Below are 18,901 nucleotides of genomic sequence, written 5' to 3' on the forward strand. Positions count from 1 at the left end.
AAAATCATACTTTAATATACTATGCACAGGGTCCTCAATTGACACATACCCCTAGACCCTAATGCTTGGAATTTCAATCTGACCTATTTATGATGCATGGAAATTTCAACCTGTTTGTATGATGCAAGTTGATTTGAGCTGAAGCATCAATTGTAATTACCCTTGATTAACATCTAGCATGATTTATTGTATACTCCAGTTATCAACACTTGCTAGACTATTATTTACACTTTATTAGCCAATATAATCACACACATGAAATGTCAGTATGAACTGGGCCAAGCTAACAGGTCAATGATATCAAGATTAGGTGTGCATACTTGAAATGGTTAAACTGTTTTGAGATTATCTTTGACATTTATGACAAAGACAGAATCAATTATGACTTGACTGGAATGACCTGACTGGAATGACCTTTTAATAATTATCTGCATTTGTTTGATTGCCCATCAAATTATACTCAATTATACAAAACTGGAAAATATGGTGGCTAGTGAAGCCAGTTGTCAAAGGTAAGTGGACAAACTGGGTTTTATTTGCAAACAATTTGCTTTAATCAGCAAAACATGTAAAACTTGTGGTGTTCAGTTAAAGTATATACCAGTAAGAATTTACCAGACATCATGCTCAGTGTCTATTTCATGCTTTCAAATTACAAAGGATTGAATAACAAGATGGAATAATTGTTATATTGCATGTATTTGTGAACTGTTATAATAAAATTGCTCAGTAATGTATACTTTTTCTTCCAATTCTTACAATCTCCCAATCCATAATTAGAAAGAGAAACACTTCAGTAAAGATATCTGCCTCATTGTCAGCTTGGATGTTTCTCTATTCAACACGAGACAAGAAATCTTAAACATCAGTAATTTTACAAATAACAAACAATGCCAGCTATGAGCTCATCACTGTTAAAAACTAAAGACTAGTGAGACTGCTTACTTGCGATTTTGACTCTTCAGTTTATTGGGTGAAGAGTCAAAGGGTTTAGTTTTGATAATTATTGAGAACCCTGTGATCGTGTTATTTTTATCATGTTATCCATGAAAGCATGTGTTATATAAAATGTTGAAAACTGAAGTGTAATAAACATGTCAGTAGTCATAATAACTGGATATTCATGTACAGTAGCATCTGAACACATCTGATTATACAAAAGCCATGTTCTATCAGTAAAGAGTTACTTCCCTTGTGAGTGCTTATAACTGTTACAACAAAATCATTTTAGTGATTCATACTACCGGTATTGACAATTAGTGTTATCCCTTATACACATTTATATTATCAAAATATTATAAAAGTAATAATGCATTAATGTAGTGCAGAATATCCCTATAAAAACATACTTGGGCCAAAATGTTTCAACCAAAAGTTGCATTTAAGCTGAATTATCACTGGATTTTACTCCAAAATGAACTGAAGCCACCCACATTACATCTCAGAGTCTATTATATTGTTACAGGACTAACGATGCCAGAAGACATATAAGACTAACAGAAATTTCGTAAGCAGAGATATGACATTATGCATATCCTCTGGTCACGACTATAACATTTACCTAGTTTTATGGCAAACCATTCAAACTGCGGAACTAGTTGCACTAACATGATTGTTCCACACACTGTTACTAGACAAGAAGGCCAACAACTCTACCAAAAATTGTAAGAGCCAAGTGATTTTCAATCATTTTGTTGGGCCCATTTGTCAAAGTGCAGATTTCCAGGTTAGAACATTTACCAAATTTCTGGGCAATCCATTAAACATTAGAAGACTATTTACACTTACGAGTGCTATATGTAAGGAGAAACTGACACGATGATTAATAATTATCTAGAGGCAAGAATATAAATAATGGCAGAGAAGGAATTGTTGATCTATTACTCAAGAGCAAGTCCTTTTTGTCCATAGATGATATGATTATAGATTTTTCATGAAATGCTGTTGCAAATAATTTGAAGAATGCTCTTATTTCTTATATTAATGCATGAATATGAAAAAAAGAAAACGAAAATGAAACTGACATAATAGATCGCTGCATTTTGGAAATAACGGGTGTTTTTTCTTGCAGAACTTCACGCCGCTTTCCCGCTTTTATCCCACAGGAAGTTTACTAATGTCCATTTGGTTGAAGATTATTTAAAGGGAAGGAACTTTAAATAAGTGTCCAGTATAAATGTTAATTTTCTCTGCTGATTGAAGATTTGGTGATTGTGCTTGTAAATCAGAGTACAACTGTGTTATTTAAAGGCAAATGAATCAATAGAAATACTACAAATACTTAAAATTATGGTTTTCATTAGTGATGCTTGACGTCATAATCAAGAGGATAATCGTCACTTCCTGTATTTTTACTGATTAGAGTGACAGATCATTGAACGGATAATAGTAATAACGATTATCTTAACACAGTTCACAAACATGACAGCATTTCACGTGTTTTAAACTGGAATAAAGCCAAAGTAAGTATACAATTTATCAGTTACTTTAGCATCTTATTTATTGTGTAAAAAAAACCCAAGAAATTCGTTAGTTACACATTGCATATGGATTCTCATACGAATGTTCTCGTACGATTCTCTTCGCAAGAAGGGTAACATTTATAGAGTTGTTTGAAATGTGAATCCTAGCAGATGACTTGAAAATGCTCATTTGTACTAAAGTACCCATCCAACTGTCAATAGAGATTACAATATCGTTGATGCGGAATACTGTTTTTGAAGCATATGTGCCGATTTTCAGGAAGGAAATTGTAGGGATAACAGGCCAAATTAAAAATGTCATCTCAGGTTAATAAATATGGTATTTTTGAGAAAGTCAAAGCATCAGAAATAACAAATTAGCAAATCAAGTATACTCCTTTTCATGGTTTTTGCTCATAAAAAAGTGCAAACAACTTATTGTATTGCCTGCAACAACAGAAAAGAATTCTCCAAAAAGTGAGCATATTTTGTACAGTGTATATATTAAAAACAAATCCAGTAATGGAATGGTTTTTTTTTTTTGTTAGTTAATGAAGCAGTCACAAGAGAATATAACCAGACTGTTCTCGAGGCATAATTTACAAATGTATGTGGTATATAAAAGGAAATTTTGGGGAAATGTGCCATGGCTAATCCAGAATTTGCAGCTTTAATTACTCAGAATTTACAATTATGAGTGAATGTCCAATCCAAAAGCCATATTATGTGTAAGCTTGTTTTTATTCATGTTTTATTCTTGTGAAAGTGAAAAACAAAAGGGATTGGTAACATCTGCCTCCTTACTTTTCAAAAGAAATCTATTAGGACAATGTAACAACTCAATCCAGGTATCTATTCCTTTTAAAAGCCTACCTGTATTAGAATTTGTTTAGACTAATTCATCTAAAACTATTGTTCTTATGACTAAAAGTTTACATAAAATTTTTCTTTCTCTCTCATATTTCCAGTGAAAAGTTAAATACGGTACTGTATATACTTTTTATTTGTATTTATTTATTTTGCATCTGCTTTATTGTATAGTTGGATTGTGCTGGCATTTTTTGTCATAACAGTATTTTTTAAACAGTGTCAAAAAACAAAAAATCACAGACAAATTAAGCTGTTTATGCAGGAGGTATGGATGCTTCAACAGCCTGAACTGTTAGTAACCTTAATAACTTGAAATGTTTCTTATTCCTCAAACAGAAAACAATCACATCTCATCTGTGCAGATACAAGTATAAATTTGTATTAATCTTTTTTACTACTACATTAATTTTATATCCAAAGTTATCGAGCAGGTTTTATACTATTTTGTAGCTGTAGTAATAAAAAAAGACTGCTGGTTACAGGTAGCGGTAGCAACAATATTTATATTCATTAGAGTATATAGTTGCTACCGAAGTAGTCTGATGTTTTGTCAGTAAAGTACCTTACAATAAATAACCTTAATGTACTATAAATATAGGTATATTTATTATTCTGATAAGGTGATTTTCTTTTATCACAGATTTCATTGTACTTTATTGATAAAAGGTCAAAATCTTTGGTTGCTACCTCTAACAGGTAATCAAGGGAGAGAACTGACACACTTTTCCGGTTAAAGATGAGACGGTGGGTATGTTATAATTACAACTCTATTCCCATGAAACGAAGATAGGTACCAAAATATTCTTGGCACATTATGTATTTAGATACATAAATAAAACCTCTCCCATGTGAAACCCTCCATGATCCACACGTTTTGTGGATTTTTCATGAAAATATTCTCTGAGCCATATCAAATTCTTACCAATAACGTATAGTTTTAAAAAAAGCCAAATAGTTTTCTTTGCGCATGTTATCACATAAATTGTTCCTGCTATTCCTGAAATTATTAAATCAAAGTTAAAAGAATGGGAGCCCCGTAAAGAGGGGTACCCTCTCTGTACAAAAATAGTCAGATGGTGGCATTCTGCCCAATTGTAGATCCTTCTAGTTACATTGTTATCGCTGGATCTTGACAGGTGGTTCACACATGCTTAAATGTTGAAAGAAACCAAAACACAGGAAAGACAATATCATACAATGTGAAAAAAGGTCATCATATTACTGCTGGTGAAACATTCTGACATTTGACCTAGTATATCATACTATAAAAGAGACAACGTTAGTGACTTCAAAAAATTCCATTATACACCTGATCCTAGCCCTGCAGTTACAGATCCCATGATTATTAAGGGGTGATATAAATGTTATTTTAGCTTTAAATTATTAATTATATAATTATAATTATATTATATTACATTATTAATTATTCATTTATCTTAAATTATATCAAGGAGTGGGCATTGTGCTAATAATACTTTTCAATATATTCTTATTAGTCAAAAAGAATAGTATGGCAAATAAGTTAATTTGAGATTTACACTTGTTATTTGAACCAAAACAAGACAATATTGATTTTTTCATGGAAATAAAAATGATATATAGAACTATAAAATGAATATGTTACATTACACACTTCATAGATAAGATTAAGTTTCAGTAAATTTATTAAGTTGAATAAATGTCAGACACACATCGCAGTAATACCCTCAGTAACAATAGCGATTACAAACAAGTGCTATATTATTTATGGTATACATGAATTATAAAGTGCATGATATATAATGACATGTATGTCATAATTCATTCTCAGGTTTATTCAGTAAAAACAATATGGCATCGAATATTGACTTAAAACAAACAAGATACACAAGCTATGCTTGAAAAAATTATAGACTATCATTATCTAAAAAAAATTAAATTGACTAATTGAAAGTATTGTATGAATACAATTAAATGCACATAATTCATAAAAAAGCTGCACACAGTGGTGGCTATTCTTATTAGCAAAGAAGTGATTTTCATTAAAATAAAGTTTGATACTTTTTCCCATTAAATCAAGTATCATCTGATTCTTACCTTGAAGTCATCTGCTCCCCTTGTTAACAGTGGTAGTCAGGAAGTACATGCTTTGTACTCAGACCCCAATGACCAACAAATGGTCTCAAGTTTCAGTGTTACTAGCACCTGTATTTAAAAAGAAACATTAAGTTTTGAATGAAAATGTTTATTCTTGTCAAAAAACTTAATATTATGATACTAATCAGATATTTAGTTTGTGAAAAATATATTTTGGACTTTTAATATGGACAGGAAAACACAATGATGTAATATTTTTTTCATAAATTGGTTTGCAGCTGCTAGCAGTATACAAAAAAGGAAATCGTATACAAAATTATTTTCTGCATTAATCTTTCAACATAAGACAAATAACAAAAAGTTCAACACAGCCAAAGGAAAAAGCACACATTTTTTCTAAAATAGTGAAGTAGTCTTAAAATTACCCATTTAAATTGTTTAGTTGGCTGGTATATAATGGTACTGGTATTATATTATTGTTATACACATGTATGATACATGTAGATACACATGTATATTATATTATATTATTGTTATACACATGTATTATGCTGGAAACTACATATACTGCTAAGTGCCTTTTCCAAGGATGTACTGAGGTAATATGGGTCAGCTACAGCACTCCAGCTTTTGGGAGAAATCTCAGAAATTACTCACATTAAAAACATTATTGTGATATGAGATTCTTTTGTTTCTAGTACATAAACAGAACAAGTTAATTGAGCTAGTGCCCGTCAAATTTATTTATTTTAAATATGTAACCTTGACTACTTCATTATTGATTTTCAGATGAATGCATACAGTAATTCCACTACCCCTTTCCATGAGGGTAATGGCACCACTGTTTCATTCAACACAACTACTCATTCTACCACAAGCGATGTGGCAAGGAACAATACCCAGCCTCCTATTTTCCTGCAGACCCAGGCTGCACAGGGAATTGCTGGCACTTTTGCAATTGCAGCTATTTTAGTCACTGTTTATCAGGTAAGTTTGTCCCTATTAATGTGTATTGCACTTTTTCTTAGTTGATAATTTTGCATTTTTTGTCTTTATCTCCTCCATGACAAATGAGTTTTGCTGTTTTCATATAAGATATATCCTGGGATTTTAAGTTAACATCCAAAGTTACCTCCCTTTACTTTCTGGAAAACAATACTTAATAGTCAGATACATTAACTTTTGTTTTAATGTTAGATGATTGAACTTTGTACAAGGTGACTCGCGAACCCGAACATGTCCTGGTACTTTGGCATCCCATGATGCTCCACACATTCGGCCAGGCATGCACTGGTTGAAACCTGTAGAGAAATTCAGGATTGCAGAAATAAAACAAAAATGCATTGGCAATGAAGAAATGACAGTAAATCATTTATTTCCAGCAGTGTCGCCATTAGTCTTTTCATTTTATTAGTCACAACTATGTCATTTGAAGTAGTTTGGTGGGGGATGGTGGTACAATGAGAGATTGCAGAATCATATAATTGTACTTTTTCTGTATGTGTGTGTGTGTCAGAAGTACTTTATTTCAGGTGTGTCTAACCCACAGCTGCATGCAGTCCCGTCATTAACATTGTGCAACCCACAGCTGTGTGTGCTGTCTTTTTGAAAAATGGATTTTAATTAATAGTGTTTCGTTTTTTTCAGCAATGCTTTCTGATTATATTTTATGTAAACCTCTTTAATAATATTATTGCAACCGTGTGATAAAAATGTTATTAGTGTCATGTAACAATTGTGTTGCATTTTTATATAAGCAGACTGTTCTTGTGTGGTCCATGACTTTAAGTATTTTATTTGCTTTTATCTCCAGCTGGAAAAGGTTGGATGCTTCTGCTTTATTTGAATGGGAGTTTCACTATTTGTGTTTTAGCATTATTTTACAATAATTTTTCAGCATTTTGTAATAAACCAGTTCTAATAGCAGCTTTAACATAACCAACCCTGTTTTGCAGCTTTATGCTTTTCATGCCAAAAAACCAGTGCCTATTAGATGGGAATACATCCTCTCATGGAGCGGAGAATTGTCAGCAATGCACTTGTACACTTGGCCTGGAATATGTGGAAAATGATCATGATCATCTTTTTCAAAGATGCCATGCTGTATGCCTAGATCATCACCAGAGAAAATTTGCTCGTAACTAATGTGTACTACATTATCTGTCTCCCTTGTACAGTTCATTACAATCTCAGCATTACACTGTTTGATCTGTAATTTTTGATGTGCTGTTAACCTTTTCTCCTTTTAAGGGACATAAGAGTTACCTCAAGTATTACACCCTTTAGGGGTTTGGGTACACCATCCTTCTTTCAAATATACACCCCCTAAGGCAGGGGTCAAGCTAGACTTGAATTTTAGGGAGAAGCAACTTTTCCATTTGGACAGAACATTGAGAAGTGAGAGCTGAACTGGGAGAAGTGGGATATATATATATATATATATATATATATATATATATATATATATATATATATATATATATATATATATATATATATTCACAGTATTCAAGTTAAGTCCCTTCATCAGAGTCTGCTCTGTTGTTGGTCCACAATGACTTAATTGGTCTTCTACCCAAGTACAAGAAGTCAGAACTTCTTCCATTACAGAACTTGATTTACATGGGGATAAACTTCCTAATAAAACAGACCTTAATCTGGATTTCACTGGATTGGATTGATATACTCTGGTATGTAGATGCACTGTAAGCAAAAACATAATTGTCTGCTCACTGTAAGCAAAAACATAATTGTCTGCTCACCTTTACTTACGATTCCTTTTGGGAACATGCAGAAGAACTGGTTCCTGTAAGATGTCTCCATCTGCAGCCTCTACAGTTCCTTCTTCTCACAATATGGAAACCACACAGATTTCTTTTTCAGCCAAGATCTCTCTAGAGCAACTTTTTCAGCACCATTTGCACATGTGGATGAATCATGACAGATTACTGACTATGGTCCTATGCATGCAGTTCCACTCCTAACTGTTTGCTGACAAGGCAGATTCCAATTGAAGCACTTATTTAGAGCCAGAGAGCACAATGCTCCAGGGCCTTTGGACTATGGCTGAATTGTTCCTCTGCATCAACAATATAGAATTGAAAGCGGTATCTCCAGCATTGCCAGGTTGTATTGACAGAGTAAGGGGTCAAAGAGTCATGGTCTCCTCTGTCAAAATGTCCATCATCGCATATATCCTCAGTCAGGGAGGCACCCATGCAACTTCTCTTTGCTTGGAGTCCTGGAACCTATTCAATTAGGCAACCTAGGTGACATCACCCTCTGAGCCTGCCACTTTCCAGGAACAAAGGACATATTAGAAGATAGCCTGTCCAGGTCTGGAAGAACTATCATCATAGAATGGTCTCATTACCACTCCATAAGAGAGTCCCTTTTCACAAGATGGGAAAGAACATTGGTGGACCTGATTGTAACAAGGCTCAACAACAGACTTCCCTTTTACGTTTCTCATGTCTCAGAGAGCATGGACAGCAGACTCCTTCAGCCTCCAGTAAGATTGACTATATACATATACACTTTCCCACCATTCTGTCTGCTGTTGTTGTTGTTGTGGGGTTTAATGCCATTTTTCAGCACATGATAGGCTATGCATGACGGCCAGTATTAATGGTGGAGGAAGGACCCAGAAAAACTCTTGGGAAGAACCACCGACCCACGAGAAGCTACTGGCAAGCTTTCTCACATACCCACATTGGCCGAATCCTAGACTCGTACCCATGCAGACAGAGGTGAGATGGCAGTGATCCGTAACGGAGAGCGCTTTAGACCACTTGGCCACTTGGGGCCCCCTTTATTGCTTGTATACTTAAGTCAAAACTTTAGCTATTTTGCAGTTTAGCCACAGCTGACCAGAATATGAAAAGAGGGGCTTGTCCTGGGGGATAATAAGGCATATCACAGGGAGAAATGGTGCCTCCCATGGGAGCTCACACATTGGGGCAAGGGGGTGGGGTCAGTTGTCTCCCCCCCCAATTTCTATTGTCAGCCAGTTAATGTGAAACTTTGTTTTTATACCTGACCTCTTTTCTTTTATTCGCTGCTATTTAAACTGCTCAAGGGATAGTTTTCCAATCATTACAGATTGCCGTTTATACATAATATACATGTAACAGGCATAGACTGAAAGGTTTTTTTTTTGTGTGTTATTTTAAAGATTACTGAAAATAGTGTTTTCTCGAAACACGACTATGTCAGGGGCTTATAATCTTATTTTTAGCAACGCATCCATTTGATTAAAATCAGATCTCAATTTTACCTAGTACAGTGTGATTTGATTTAGATTGTTTACTCATTTCATCGGCATGATCAAAGCTACCTCAGGCAAACAATTTTATTTTCGACGAGCCTGATGGGCTCCTCGCTTTGAATACAGGACCTGAACTAAAATTACATGGGCTCCGAGTGTCTGGCTATTGGATATTTTTAGCACTGCTAGTGTAGATGAAAGATCTGTGAATTGATTGTTGCATTTTGTGATCACTTACTCAGCATTCTGCCTATTTTCGTAACTCATACATTTAACACTTTTCCCAGGATTTAAAATATCCAACAGTATGTCTGGAACAGCAACAACTTTTAGCCATGGCCTAGCATTTGCGTATCCTAGAGCTGCCATTTTTTTTCTCAGGATCCCATTTCAGTTGTTGGGGTCGAGGAATTTGCTGTTACAGTACGGATTGCAACTCAATTCTTGATGTGTATTAGTACCAGACAGTAGTTATCACTATGTATTTTAATTTGCGCCAAGACTATGTCATCTTTTTTCCTTTCAAAAATGACTTAACTATTTGGAATCTCACTTTACCTTTAAAACAGAAAGATTTTAGTTTAGGAAGGTGACATGAATTTGCAGTATGTAGTAGTGTCTTTTATTCATTGGGTCAAAAAACAAAAAGATTTACCAATACATGTATATCTAATTTCTTTGCAGTCAATTGACCCTGCCTGCCAGCATTCTTTTGCAGATCATTTGGTTTTTGTGCAGTTATTGTTGTTTATATTTTTTTAACTTAATTGGCTGGGGGCGGGGGCAGCATTTGCTGCAACTCCATTTGACTATTGTATATGCATGTTGCTCTTCTGTTCCAAATTGTTTATTAAAGGGTTATGGTGGAATCTAAGACGGTGACAATTCTCTTTGACAGAGTTAAGTACCATTGAGACCACAGTAGCAAGTATTGATTGTTCCTGAGCTGAATGTGCTTTGAAAATGATACTGTCTCTTTGGTTGGTGACCTGGTTGGCTTTTTAGTTTGTCAGTATAGCCAGTGGACATTGATTTTCCCTTGTCTCCATTTATGTTTTATTTGTTGCTACCAAGATGCCCAGAAGGGACAGCAGTTTTATCAGCAACAATAAATTGTAACTGACCTTTAGATGATTACTCAGCAGGCCTTTGCAGCAGGGAAGTTGTATTTTCACTGTAACCTTACTGACAAGGATTTACTATCAAGGATTTGGCAAATTTTTATCGTAATGCAGCAGATAAATCAATAAGTTGATAAAGGGAGAAGGAAAAAAACCTCTCATTAATGTGTTCATTATCAGACGTGTCCCAAGCCATTGCTAGCATTAATAATAAGTTTGGCCCCCCCCCATACTGATGAACTGCAAAATTTTGATTCTTTATAAAAGTGTCAACAGTTTTTTTGTTTTTTTTTTGTTATATGAAAAATTTAGATAGGTCATATATCCATTACAGTAATAATTGTACATGTAAGTGGAGAAAATGATCTGGCATGATTTTGTTGCTAATAAAACAAGAAGAGTAATGGCAGATATTTTGCAGACATGTACATCATACTGTAGTTAGGATCAGATATGTGTTCATACGACATGGATGCCCCCTGCAATTATGATGAAATTGAGGGTCAAAGATATCAGTAACACTAGGGCCACAACTCAGTAAAATTGAATAGGAAAAAAAATAAAAATCAAACTTAACCAGAATCTTATTAAAAATGCCTCATACCAAATAAAATATGGTTTCAGTCCACAAAGTCCTTTAGACTTTAAGTGAAAATTGAAGAGCAGTTACAAAGTCAAACAGGTCCGTAGCTCCATAAACTTTTATCTGCCTCATTTCAAGTTGTTGTTTTTTAAATTCCATCAAATCTTTTAGTTATTACTGAGCAGAAATGAAATTGGTAGACAAGTTGAAATGTCTGACTGGGTCAACAACTAAATAAACTGTGAACTGAAAACACAGAAAATCAAATTTGACCTATAATTCTTAACAATAGCCTTATAGCAAATTAAATATCAGTCCATGCCGTTCTTCACATGTTTTGTAGAAACAAAAGTGATGGGCAAAGTTCTGAGAGCTACCTCCAGAAAACCTCGACCTAGATCTTCCCGTTGTAAAACTTTATTCCAGATTTCATTTGAGTCCATTAAAAGCTAGCAAGTTGAAATGAAATTGAAAGTCAAACAAGGGACATAACTCCATAAATTAGGCCACAAAGTGTGATAATCTAGATCTTCTGACTGTACCAAACATGAAACACATTGTATGAACAAAGTTCATGTTTACAACCTGCAGCCTCACTGATGTACTTAGTCTTCAATACCAGGGTATCCCAAAATATGAAAAACTGGATGATCTAGTAGGAAATTAAATTTCATAGATAGCCACAAAGGTTGGGACCACTCTGGTGGCCTAAGTGGTTAGAGTGCCTGCCTTGGATGTGGAGGTCATGTGTTCAGACCCTGGCCGAGTCAGCATTGACATCAGCATTAAGAGTTTAGTGTTAGGACCAGTCTGCCTGGTGTCAAGATAATGTGACTGGGTGGGACTTGATGCTACATTTCTGTGGCATGATGCCCCAGTGCTAAACATCGCTATAAACTGCCACATTTCAGACATAATGGCAATATGACTAAAATCGTGAAAGCTACATAAAAATTTAAATCACGTATCACACAGAAAGTTGAGTCTAATAAATTCTTGGTCTTTCCCATAAATTAACAGAATTTAAAAAAAAAAATACTTTCTTGACCATGCAGAGTAAATGTATCCCTAATACTTTCTTTAATGAGGCCTAATTTCCTATATAAAAGAAGAGAAAAGTATATGACATGAATATGTAACTCTAAAGAGCACATACATTTTGCACTTGTGATTCCTTAAATTTGAACTGTACTTTTTACAAATCCTTTGCAAATGAATTGGCAACAGTATGTGTTCAATAATAAATGATGATGTTATCTTAACAAGTCACAATGCCAACATACACACAGCAGTCAAAATAAATTTCATACCGTGTATGAACTGTATAATCAATATTCAGACTCAAAATGCAATTATATCTTTGGTTAGAATTTGAAATTTTACCATCTAGACTCACTTAAAAGTCTAGTCCAACTGCAAACTGCACAGACCCAGATTTGCTGTCGCATAATGTGCCAGCAAATCTGGGCTTGTGCAGTTTGTTAGGAGTAATCTGCAGATCTTTTATTATTTGCAGTTTGACTTGACTTCTAGACAAGTATATACAGCACATTGTATGCAAACTGTATTGATGTACCAATAATTCAGTTTGCAAATATAATGTTTTCCCCAGGGTTACAAGAAAGCATCACTTCCTACCAAGCATGAACAGGATTAATTAACTACTACTGCACAGCTTTTATGCTTGAATAGCAGTTTTTATAGGGTTTTTCATTCATTTCATTTCTGTGTTGCGTGATCAAAATCTACGAGATTGCCATATTGGTTTTGGTTTGGGGTTTTGTGGGCTTAACTTGCGTTAGAAGATGATAGGATATATAGAACATTGCCGTCAGTGTATTTTGTGGAGGAAGACCAACGTAAAGATTCACTTGCTCACAGGAAGCTACCAGCAAGCTGTCTCTTATACCCATGGTGTTTGAGCCATGACTCAAACTCTTATTGTTGTTGTTGTTGTTGTAGGGTTTAACGCCATTTTTCAGCACACGATAGGCTATACATGGCGGCCAGTATTAATGGTGGAGGAAGAACCCGGGAAAACACTGGAAAGAACCACAGACCCACGAGAAGCTACTGGCAAGCTTTCTCACATACCCACATTGGCTGAATCTGAGACTCAAACCCACACAGACAGAGGTGAGATGGCAGTGATCCGTAACAAAGAGTGCATTGGACCACTTGGCCCCTTGGGGCAACTCATTAGGCTGGTAATAAAATAAAATAAAATACTCTTATGGACAGGGATCAAATGTGTGGGTGCTTTGTAACGGACAGTGCCTTAGACCACTCGGCAATCCAGGACCTTGCAAGATGGGGACAGGAGAAGAGTATTTTGTCACCAGTGGTAGTGTAATAGATCAAGTACTGTCAATATATTTATTGGGGTGGTGGTGTGTAAATTTTCATGTTTTTGTTTCAGGTGGCACTTTTCTCAGTTATTATTATTTGGATAGGAGTCTTATTATATGAACAGAAAGATTATTGTTTGTTGGATCTTTAAATACTGGTTTGTAACAATCAGAATATCCATGAAAAATGATACTTCAAGAAAAATAACTTCTACAAAGAATACTTCTATGCAGAGAGAATCTTATTTGAAAACTGGCCCCAACATTGTAAAAAATTTGAGTGATATTTTGCTTGTCTGTATCAAGGTGTCTGCATTTGAGTGATATTTAGCTTGTCTCAAGGTGTCTGCATCCTTGGATCTGCATTTATATTTATCTTTGTTAAATAGCGCATGCCTGACCTTTTCAATACATTTGCATCCAAAATTATTTTTGAGCTCTACTGGTCATAGACCAGAAGAGTTCGTGGTATGGCCTGTTATCCATAATCTGACATTCACCTATCTGTTAAGGTAAGTTTGCTATCACTGATTCTCCTAAACTATATAAAAAAAAATTTTCGAAACATAACACATATTCATGCCAATGTCTGGTTGGTCCTTAATGAAAACGGCTATACTCTGACATCCATTATGGTTGCTGTTGTTGTTGTTGTGGGGTTTAACGCCATTTTTCAGCACGATAGGCTATACATGGCGGCCAGAATTAATGGTGGAGGAAGAACCCGGAAAACCTCGGAAAGAACCACCGACCCACGAGAAGCTACTGGCAAGCTTTCTCACATGCCCACATTGGCTGAATCTTAGACTCGAACCGCCGCAGACAGAGGTGAGATGGCAGTGATCCGTAACGAAGAGCGCTTTAGACCACACGGCCACTCGGGGCCCCGCATTATGGTTGCTATTACAGCCATCTTTATAATCTTATTGCCACTCCTTTTGAATGGATAGTGGTATCAAGATGAGGTTTCACTGAAAGATATCTTTTGATGTATTGTTAATCCTAATAAACTGGAGCTGATTTGATGTCTAACTTGGGCATCTTGAAAATCTTGTTATTACTACAGCTTATGAATGAAAAGTCATATCAACATGGGGTTTTCACTGAAGACTGCTTAAGCTGTCTAGTTGGTCCTAACTTAAAATATTTTCAACTGGACATACAGTATGGCTACCAAAGTAGCCCTCTTCAAGATCTTGTTACTGCTACTCCTCCTGAATGTCAATATGGGGTTTTCAAGAAAATACTTTTTATGATATCTAGTTGGTCCATCTTATGATCTAGTCCAGGCATGTGCAGCTTCATCCAGGGCACAGGCCAGATAAGGGATTTTTATAGACATACCCTATTATGCAAATGAGCAGATAAAACTAGGTTGCTGGCCATAGGTTGCAAATGCCTCATTTAGTTGGTCCCTAATGAAAATGGCATCACTCTGACATTCAATATGGTCAACTTGGCAGCCATATTAAAAATCTTATTGCTAATCCTTCTGAACAGAAAGTCATATTGGGATGACGTTATCACAGGAAGACTTCTTATGATGTTTTGTTGATCCTGAATGAAAATGGTGCTGCTCAGGCATCCAGAATGGACACCACAATGGCTATCATCAGAACTTTGTTATTGATTCCCCACCAAAATGGATGGGTTTTCATTAAAAGACTTCTCGTGATGTCTAGTTGTCTTAAATAAAATTTACCACATCTGTAAAATCTTATCACTCATCCTGTTAGACTAATTTGCACTTTTCACTGCAAAACAGTGTTTTGTTAGTCCTAATTCAATATAGCCATCACTGCAGCCATCTTTAAAGTCTTGTTATTGCCGCTTCTTCTGAACAGAAAGGCAGATCAGCATGGGTTTTTGTACCAGAAGATGATTAATATTGTCTGGATGTTTAAATAAAAATGTGCCAATCTGATTTCCAATATGGATGTTGTTATGACAACCTTGAAAATCTTATGACTATTCATCCTTGATGGAAAACCATATAATTATGGGCTTTCACCGTAAGTCTTCTTGTCAAGTCTAGCTTGTGCTAATTTGAAGATGATGAATCTTCCACCTCCTAAATGGAAAGTCACATTGACATGGGGTTTTTCACCAGAAGTCTTGTTATGATACCTACCTAATCACATTGACATCAGGGTTTTCACCAGAAGTCTTGTTATGATACCTACCTAATCACATTGACATCAGGGTTTTTCACCAGAAGTCTTGTTATGATACCTACCTAGTCACATTGACATGGGGTTTTTCACCAGAAGTCTTGTTATGATACCTACCTAATCACATTGACATAGGTTTTTTCACCAGAAGTCTTGTTATGATACCTACCTAGTCACATTGACATCAGGGTTTTTCACCAGAAGTCTTGTTATGATACCTACCTAGTCACATTGACATGTGGTTTTTCACCAGAAGTCTTGTTATGATACCTACCTAGTCACATTGACATGTGGTTTTTCACCAGAAGTCTTGTTATGATACCTACCTAATCACATTGACATGGGGTTTTTCACCAGAAGTCTTGTTATGATACCTACCTAGTCACATTGACATCAGGGTTTTCGCCAGAAGTCTTGTTATGATACCTAGTTGGTCTTGAATGAAAAAAAGATGCTGATCTGACTTAAGATATAGCTGCCACATTAATTCTCCAGAATGGATGGTCATATCAACAAAAGTCTTCAAATTGTTTTGTTTTTTTTTCCAAATGAAAATGTTGGTGATCTTTTGTCCAGTATGGCTCCACCATGTGTAATTTTATAATTTTATTGCACAGGAATATCAGAGATGGTTCCATTCCTAATAAAAGAAATGGTCTTATCATGAATTATCAGAAAGTCTTTTCAGACAGTAGTGTCAGACCCTATATATATATATATATATATATATATATATATATATATATATATATATATATATATGCACACACTTCTGCACTCAAGCACTTTTTAGACCTGTTGTTTTTAATAAATATTTTATTTTATTTGTAGTCAAATATTGAGTGAGAAGTTTGGTTTGGTTTCATTTTTTACATTACAGTAAGACTTTTTAACTTATACACGTAGTTTTTTTTTATTGTGATGAGTGAAAAGTAGATGATTAAAATTTTAGTTCTACAGTATATACTTGCTTATACCTCTGTAAGTCAAGTAAAACTGCAAACAACAAAGATCCAGATCTGCCATAGAATAATTTGTCTGCAGAGTCTGTTTTGTTTGTTTTACTGATTACTCCTAACAAACTGCATAGACCAAGAACTGATGGCAGATTATGCAATGGCAGATCTGGGTCTGTGCAGTGTGCATTTGGTCTCAACTTATAAGCAAGAATATATTGTATGTTTGCTGTTGTAATGAATTAAAAACATATTTTTCAGCACCCATATGTTTGCACTATCAGGTTAGGGTTTAAAAATCTTTTTTTTACCTAGAGGCCAGTTTTTTTAATATGTTTTCAAAAGGAGACAAAACTATTTGTATGATTCACAATGACATTTACTGTGAAAGGGCATATAGTGGTAACCTCATCATTATGTCTATCTGCCTATTTCATCATTCCTTCAATTTTTGTCTCGTCTGCCTAATGTTGGAAGCTAGCCAGAATGATCGCTCTGACATTCATGTGTATGTCTGTCTATACTGAGCATTATTTTAGGTCAGTATTTCCGGCACTGTCACTTGTAGGGTAGAATTGTTTAGAATATGGATCAAAATTATAGAGAGCTATGCTGTCATGCCAACAGTTGGTCACCATGGTTTACATTTTATGACTTCTTCTACCTTTAGCACTTGGTCAGTGTCATACAACTTTGTATAGTCGTGTGACTTTGTATATGTATCCTGTGTGTTGATTACTACATCACCACATCAGAAGTAGGTCACTGATTTACATTTTATGCATCAATGACTTTAAGCTACACTTTTAGGTCAGATAATCCAGCAATCTTACTTGTAGGATATGTACTTTTTTGTGGATAGTATGATACAGTAGTCCTCACTATACAAATGTGAGGTAGAGCCATCAAAAAGTATACTGCATTATAACTGAGGTCACCTTATAGTGAGGTAGGTTACATATAAAAACTAATAATCGGCCATGATAGTCAGTTTGATAAGTGTGGGTGAGGGGGAAAGGGGATTTTCAAAATATTAGAGGGATTAATAGAGAAAAAACAAATGTGCGTCATCATTTAGTTGATTTATCAGCATGATATTTTGAAATTAGTGCAAATCATGTGATACATCTTGGTCAAGGACCCAGTACTGAGGTTCAGTATTGAGAGGGACTACAGTATGTACTGGTACAGTCATTACAAAAATAGGTACATTAACTGTGAACTATATGTCATGCTTTTCATTGTTTTTGCTGAAAATTGTTTGTTTATGATCTGTCTGCTCAACAAGAACATGTATATTTGATTATTGATCATAGTGAGTAGCAGTCATGTACATGCATATGCCCAGTTACAGAGTGCTTTGCTACCTGCTGAAATTCCAGTACAGAATTCTTAGTTAATTGGGCCACAAAATATATGCTGTGCTCTTAGCATGGTTTTAAGATGCTAAACTCTTATTATAAAAAAAACATTTGAAAAGTAATTGCTGGGTAAGCTATAAATTGGAATAAATTGATCTTATGAAATGTTTCTGGTGTCATTGGTGGGTGATCAAAATTCTGAATTATGCTGTCTTCTGGCAGCTCTTGTTGGTTGGGTCATAGGGGGTTGCTGCTGCAGAATTTCAAATCTCTCCTAAAAGTTTGTTCCCAATTGGTCTTTTTCCCCAAAAAAGTCATGAGACCAGGCTCCATTTCCTGTTACCCTGGGAAAACCAAAGCCTAAATTTTGTGTTCATACTGTACTCAGACTGAACTAAAAATTCTCTTATATTTTGGTAAGTGATTTGATGTCATCCAGTTAAACATCAAGATTTTAAATTAATTCTGTTTTTAGAATGAGATTACTTTTAAAATCACTTAACTGATGGCTATGAACTTGTCAGTGTCAGAAGGCTTTAAGGTGGTGAATCTATATGCCAATTTGATGTACACGCTTTCATTTTAGCACCATTTGTAACAAAGAAATAACATTCATTTTGTGTCACTGTTTGTTTATATGCTGTCTCTGGCACTGCTGTGACTCATGCACATATCACGTATGTATT

At 35.0% G+C, this 18,901-nt stretch overlaps 2 protein-coding genes across 3 annotated transcripts in view; one reads left to right on the forward strand and one right to left on the reverse strand.

Moving 5' to 3' along the window:
* LOC149803152 (DNA ligase 1-like) overlaps positions 1–2,137 on the reverse strand; it is a 164,284-nt gene extending 162,147 nt beyond the window's left edge. The window contains exon 1 of the mRNA XM_089952773.1: positions 2,025–2,137. Coding sequence (XP_089808899.1) covers positions 2,025–2,041 — 17 coding nt within the window. The 5' untranslated portion in view covers positions 2,042–2,137. The remainder of the gene's footprint in view (positions 1–2,024) is intronic.
* Positions 2,138–2,338: 201 nt separating this feature from the next.
* Positions 2,339–18,901, forward strand: part of LOC149803155 (transmembrane protein 184B-like) — a 61,861-nt gene continuing 45,298 nt past the window's right edge. For both annotated transcript variants that reach the window (XR_016420144.1, XM_089952775.1), the window contains exons 1-2: positions 2,339–2,462; positions 6,198–6,395. Coding sequence is in view for 1 of the 2 variants with exons in the window: in XM_089952775.1 (XP_089808901.1) it covers positions 6,198–6,395 (198 nt within the window). In the remaining variant the exon portion in view is untranslated. The remainder of the gene's footprint in view (positions 2,463–6,197; positions 6,396–18,901) is intronic.

The sequence above is a fragment of the Sinohyriopsis cumingii genome, chromosome 3 (assembly GCF_028554795.1).
Source record: "Sinohyriopsis cumingii isolate HCF-2022 chromosome 3, ASM2855479v2, whole genome shotgun sequence".
Classification (NCBI taxonomy): Eukaryota; Metazoa; Mollusca; class Bivalvia; order Unionida; family Unionidae; genus Sinohyriopsis; species Sinohyriopsis cumingii.